Source organism: Olea europaea, chromosome 10, assembly GCF_002742605.1.
Source record: "Olea europaea var. sylvestris chromosome 10, O_europaea_v1, whole genome shotgun sequence".
NCBI classification, from domain to species: domain Eukaryota; kingdom Viridiplantae; phylum Streptophyta; class Magnoliopsida; order Lamiales; family Oleaceae; genus Olea; species Olea europaea.
In genome coordinates, this window is record NC_036246.1 from 32944522 (window position 1) to 32951652 (window position 7131).

The 7131-nt window shown below is 32.1% G+C and overlaps 1 protein-coding gene across 5 annotated transcripts in view; it reads left to right on the top strand.

The window, feature by feature from the left end:
* The first annotated feature begins 4951 nt into the window (after window positions 1-4951).
* Window positions 4952-7131, top strand: part of LOC111401887 (transcription factor BIM1-like) — a 7285-nt gene continuing 5105 nt past the window's right edge. For 2 of the 5 annotated variants that reach the window (XM_023029852.1, XM_023029853.1), the window contains exons 1-3: window positions 4952-5316; window positions 5451-5746; window positions 5850-5936. In XM_023029852.1, the coding sequence (XP_022885620.1) occupies window positions 5710-5746; window positions 5850-5936 (124 nt within the window). In that variant the 5' untranslated portion in view covers window positions 4952-5316; window positions 5451-5709. Of the gene's footprint in view, window positions 5317-5450; window positions 5747-5849; window positions 5937-7131 lie in introns of those variants that run through there. The other 3 variants (XM_023029854.1, XM_023029856.1, XM_023029857.1) reach the window with 2 other exon arrangements.

Genomic DNA, 7131 nt, shown 5'->3' on the forward strand with positions numbered 1-7131 from the left:
AACGAACATCAAAAAATACTTTTACTTCAACAATTTCTAGGTAATTCAATTTCTTGAAATTCATTTTCTTTCCATGTAATTTTCCTACTTGTAATCAAACGCACCCTAAATATTAACTTAACGCCAGTTAACGCCCCGTTACGGGTGAGCCGAAACAGAACAAACGGGGTTAGTGGGAGGTGGTCCCCGCCACACACTAGTCGGCAGTCAGTTTGGCAGGGGATGGGCACACGTGAGCGGTTCGCTACTTACACTTTATACTCTCTCACCTCACGTGACTATCGTACTGTCCCCACTTCATTAAATGATTTTTTTACTTTTTATTCTATTTAATTTTTATAAATAAAATTCAAGTCCGCCTCTTATTTTGGGTCCCGTCACGTCACTATTAGTGAACAGACGTGTGCAAAAAAGGTTGGTGCACGCCTCACTTTATGTTTTGAATTCAGAGTACTGAATTTTGGTTTATTTGTTCATAACAAGTTTATTTCTAGCTTAAAATTTTAATTTTATTATCTCTATATTATTGATATCATGGACTAATTCTGTTAACTGGCCGGACCTATTAACAATGCAAGTCAACAGTCTCCAAGTTGACTCGATGATTCGAGCAGAGTTTTATAACTATGCTCTAGGATCTTTCCTTATACACATGTAACGCATTAAATTGAAATGTCTATAAAAATAATGAACATAGTTTGTCGCATGTTCACTTTCTTAAATCTTGTTCTATCATATTTATTCGCTAACACCTAATTTGACAAAGATTTAAGCGCACTGCTCTCAACTCTTAGTGATATTTCTTCCTACTTATATTTAATTTTTCAAGTTCAATGTATTGTATATGCACGTAGAAACACCGTGTCTCTAGATGATCTAAAAAATTGAGAAAAATAAAAAAACAAAGTGATAATAGGTTTTTATTGATAGAAGGGATAGATAAGTTGATAATAAGTTAATAAATAAGGATTATGTTATTTGTACATAACATATTACATAAAATGATGTGGAAGAAAAAGATTGGATGATAATATTGATTATGTTTTAAATTGATAAATGATAAAATGACACGTGACATTATACTCTGTAGGCTTAAAATAGTGGAGTATTCTATAATGGGCAGTGGGACCTACCACTTCACATTATGAGTTGGCCACGTGATTCGAGGAGGCGGACTATGTGGTGTGGTAGGCAGACATTTTTTTAAATCACGTGTATCTCCCGAATTCCATGCAAATCATGCCACGTGTCCACCACTCACAATTTCTTATACTGAAATATTAGCGTCTTGTCGTTGAAAATAATTAAAGCCCTGTTTCGCCCCCATCTCTTCAAATTAAAATAAGTGTAACAACATTTTTTTTGGAGAATGAATGGTTGAAGGAAGATTTTTTTTTTTCAATTTATGTGTAATATTATTTTATAAAAGATTGTGTGATTGAAAAAAAAAAGAAAAAAATTAATTTAGTGGGAGCCAAACGGGGGCTTAACTTTCTTTAATTGGATATTATTTTGTTAAACCATGCTACATGTACTATCTAATTTAACATTTTGATTGGCAATTCATACTCGAGAACATCACTAATTTATTTGAAAATTTATTTTTAAATTAATGGTTCAAATTTTGACAACACTAACATTATCAATTATTATTGTACAATTATTTATAGTAATTCGAAGAAGAATAATTATTGTTAACTGATCCCTAAGCTGATACCTTAAGCAGAGAATGTCCATGGCACGAGACTCTAGGGGAAAAGTAAACTATACTAAAACTAATTAATTAATTAATTAATTTCATTTAATGATATAGTCAAATTACGAATCATTTGATGCCAGAGTTGCATTTCCGTGCAGGAGAGAGAGATTCAATTGTCCTTGGTTTGATAGAAATTCAAGAGTTCTTGGAAACATCCTTGGTTTCGAGGACACGATATTTAATATGTAGTATTGAATAAGGGTAATATATATGGTTATTTTTATTCAATTATTTGTACAGAAATCTTTCTCACAGAATTCTACCAAAATACTTTCATGTGTGTGGGCTCCATGTTTTGATAAAAAATACCAAAAAAATCTCCCTCCCCCACTGTGAGGTGTATGTATCAATTCTATGAACTTCCATCTGTACGTGTATAAATAGGGATGTCAAACGGATCGAGAGGCTCGTCGGCTCGTTAAAACTTGGCTCGTGGGCGGCTCGATCCCACGAGCGGCTCGTGGGCTCGTCCAAAAAATTGAAAACTCTCTCTACACACACACACACACACACACATACACACACACACACACACACACACACACATACACACACACACACACATACATACATACATACATACATACATACATACATACATACATATATATATATATATATATATATATATATATAAGCAGTGATGAATAAGAATCAGCGTGACAACGATAATGAATATGAGTCATGATGTTCATCAGAAATGGTGATGAACAATAATATATGAAGTAGCGGGATCGCTGTCACATTGAAAAATGAAATTGTTATATAGCTTTATTCATTAGACAATGTGATAGTGTCAACACTTGTTCATCGAAGAGCTAAAAAAATATAAAACAATTATTATGTTTCTCATTGATATGATTTAGAGGGGTGAATCGACTTTACCGGAGTTCGAATATTCTTGACTCTAATTTTGTCTGAATCACAACATCGAGTGGCCATCTCTGTTTTTATCATTCTCACGTGATTTTTTTTTGTTTTGTTTTATCTGTCTTGGACGGCTAATCTAGTGTTTCACTTAACATCTTAGTACTGGAAATGTTATAGTACTACTTGAGCAACTATATGAGGTCAGGATGCAACCATAACAACTATAATATTTACACACCAGACATGAGAGGACATACGACTTGATTTGGTAATTAATTTAAAAAATCTAAACAAACAAAAATGGTTAAAGAAAATCTTTTGGAAAACAAATTGGACTGGTCAATTCAACCGAAAAACCGTGTATCAATTTAGAAATCGATCTGATTACACATCGAACATTGAAACTCAAAGAACTGGCCGATTGACCCTCCATTGATTCAGCTCTTTGTCTTCTTCGGATTGACGTGTGGTTCAGTTTTCATAAGACCATTAATGAGAATTTAAAAAATTATACATACATGTCCCCAAAGTTTGGATACACATAGTTGGTACAAGCTGTGTATGCATGTTGTACCATGTTCTAGCAACCTTTTTATTCTAACATATAGAGTGAAAACAAAAGGGTTTATTGCCAGCCTGTTTGGTTAACCCTCAAATATATAAACTTTAAGTAATGTTAAAGTTTAAAGTTTGGCCTTGTTTGTCGGAGATAAAACAAACATTTATGAAGCATGCTTCACTTTATTAAGATTAAAAAAAAAAAAAAAAAAAAAAGGTTAAACCCTACCCTTAAGGGTCCCCCCGCCCCGCCCCTCTGGAGTGTCATGAGAGAGGTTAATCGCGGAATGTGCCCCAGCAGGTCAGGGAACAAGAAATGCATGTACACTAGTGCCCACAAAGAGTCCCAATTCATATTTTAGGAATCGAACCCTCACACTGCGGCTACCAGCAAGGCTGAGTATACATCACCCTTATCCTTTGCACCACTGTAATATGCCCCGGGGGGCATTTGGCAAGTTAATTATACGAAAAGTGTATTGAGAATGACAGGCGAATGTTACCCCTTGTATCTAGAATGTCTATATTGGAATTGATTTTAAATTGTCCTCACACCACCTCATTAAGCACCCATTTGACACCCATTTTGTGAAAATAAAAATGAGTGGAATAATATTTGCTTGAAATATAAGTGGTTAAAAAAAATTTCAATTTACGTGTAATATTATTTTATAGAAAATTGTGTGGTTAAAAATAAAAAAATAAAAAAATATAATAGAATAAAAATTAATGAGGGCCAAACAGAGACTAAAATTTCATCAGTATTATCTACTATTTATTTGAAATATTAAAGTAACTTAGCTCTTGTTTGAGCCTTATTCTTTAAAAAAATAGATTCTTAAACAGTGTTTTGACATCATTTCAACAACATATTATGTAACAAAAAATATTACACGCAAATTCAAAATTTTTCCTTATTTTTAACTACACATTTTTCATTAATACACGATTCAAAAATGCATTTTTCACCAAAATGGGCCTCAAACAAGGGCTTAGTCTTTGTTTGTCAACTATTCTACCACATTATTTTTTTACAGTCATTTTCAATCACACATTTTTTATTAAAATAATATTACACATAAATAAAAAATTTTTCCTTTTTTTTTAACCACATGTTTTAATATCAATCACTATTCCATAATACACTTTTTAAAATTAAAAGACAACAAACAGGCCCTTAAATTTTTTAAGTCTAAATTTATCGTCGTAACATATTGCACGTGTCTCAATAACGATTAGGCAATATACGGACAGTGGATTAGAATCGTTATTTATCCAAACAAAATGAATGTGACGGTGGATTGAATAATGATTCATGCGTCGAGCAATTACAAGTAATGCTTTTATTCTTAATAAATGTGTAGTTGACCTTTTTTAAAATTTCTAATTTTATCTAAAAGAAAAAAAAATGTCACATCTTACAATGAAATTAAAAAAGAAAATTGCAAATGCTAAAGCAGGAACAACACGATTTGATCTTTTGATTAAAGCATTAATTCAGTTCAATAAATTAATAATATTAATCCGGATAACAAAAAAAAAAAAAAAAATACTCATTTTAAAATATTCAATTATACCGTACATGGGCTAAGCGCCACCTAACAAACCCAAAGGCCGTTAACTAATATTTTCATCTTTATTGCAATATTACTCTCTAACATGTACCGTAAAATTGTGACCTATTTTAAGTTCATTTTAAACTTGTGACCTATTTTTATGTAAGATTGTAACTCGTTTGAGTATATTTATCTTTAAATTCGAATGCTTTGTTTCAATTTTAGACGTAGAGAATTGCTTATTTAAACCTATAAAGTCATTTCACCGGAGTTTCATCTTTAAACATAAACCAAGAAGCACTACTGTATTTAAAAGATTTCTCCTCAAAACTCAGAGGGGAAAAAAAAAATTGTACAGAGAAAAATTAGAGAGAGAAATACTTTATTTTCTCCAATTTCGTGAAGGAAAAAAATCCAGTGTTGTGGGTGTTTGTGAAGTGGGAACTGTGTTATTTGATTCAAACTGGGCCTACATATCCAATCTGCAAAATTCACTGTTTGGATCACTTTTTTCTTACGCTTTGAAAGTGGTTTTTTTGAAGAATCTGGGGCTGAATCATTCAAAATTTTCTGGTAATTCAGATTCAGTGTGCTGAGACTTTTTTCTATTATAGATGTTCATTTTTACTTCGTTTTATTCCATAATTGAAGAGTTGTGTGGTTATGTAAGAGATTATGCTTAATTTAATTCATTTTTGGATTTTTAGATTCGCCGAAGAAGTTCAATGGAAGAGAAGAAGATAGCGGAGGTGATTTAAATGGATTCAATTGCGACGCAGTGAAGTGAACGTAGGATTTTTGAGAATTCTTCATCGAAAATGCGCCTCCGATCGTGAAATCGGAGGCGGATCTGAACGGCAGTTGAAAAGCTGGAAATTTTTTGCGAAATTCAGTTTATTTTGCCGCGGAATTTTCGTCAATTTATTGCAATTTGATCAGTAATTCTGAATTGAAGTTTCGATATAAATGGAACTGCCTCAACCCAGACCTCTAGAAACCGAAGGTAATTTGCGTAATTCATGATGTGTGAATTCAATTTCTGCAAATTATTCATTCGAAAATTTGAGTTGATTCAGTTTTAGTTAATTTACTTGTGTGTCTATAAGTTTTATGTGTTATTACAGGTAGAAAGGCAACCCATGATTTTCTATCACTGCATTCACCTGTCCAACAAGATCCACGACCTCCGCAAGGTAAATTTTGATTTCAATTCATGCAAAATATTATTACTTTTACGCCTTATTTCGTGAGAACAATGAATTCAGTGCTGTAATTAGGTTCTTTCCTTCATAAACATGAAGTTTTATTTGAATTTATATCAAAGATTTACTGCGACGGAATTACTTTATGAATTACAAAATTATTTTGATTGTTTTAACGGTTGTAAACCGATTTGCTTTTGTTTGTGATTGGTTAACGCATGACCAATCACATGGAAACTTTTGCTTACATCTTTACTGATTTAATCAATTTGGAGAGATCTTGGGGCTTTGAATTTTTCAGAATTGTTTTATTGAAATTAATTTGGTATTAAGCAGGATCTTAAGTATTTAAGTTTTTCTAATTTTCATCTTTTTTCTTTGTTCCTTTCGACCACCTCCAAACGTCGTCAAAAGGTTACATTATGATTTGAACCTGTGACCTTCAGATCACGAGGCTTGATTCCGTGACAGTTTATTTAAATAAATCTTGTATAATTGTTAAATTATATGATCATCCTATATATATATATATATATTTATTTATTTTATTTTATTTTATTTTATTTATATTTTATTGGGGGTGGGGCGGTGTGGAGTGGGGTGCTAGTTGATTGTGAGGTTGGCAAGGGAAAAATATCAGGCACCCACGAGTGGCGCAGTGAATGTCCCCGTGACCCCCATTGATAAATCTGGGCCATATCCTTCAGGTGGGGCAGTGTTGGGTGAGGCTGACAATTATACAGTCCAAAATGGAAAAGGATTAGAACTTCCGTTGGGTTTTTGGTGCATTTGATTCAGCCTCCTTTGGTAGGACCCAGTTGAACTCATAGAAAAATTAAGGGGGTGTTCTCTTTGTGTTTCAGTTTTGTGTTTTGAGTTTTGAATTCATTTTGAGTTTTGTATTTTGAGTTTTTGTTTTGAAATTGTTGAAAATGCGTTCTTTTTGTTAGTTTCTCAAAACAAAAAAAAATAATTTTTTTTTTAAAATTTTGAGAATCACCACAACACCACTTCAAAACACCAAAAAAAAAAAAAAATTAATTTTTTTTTTTTTTTTTTAAAATTTTGAGAATCACCACAACACCCCCTCAAAACACCAAAAAAAAAATTTTTTTTTTTTTTGAAATTTTGAGAATCACCACACCATCTCCTCAAAAAAAAAAAAAATTTAATTTTTAATTTTTTT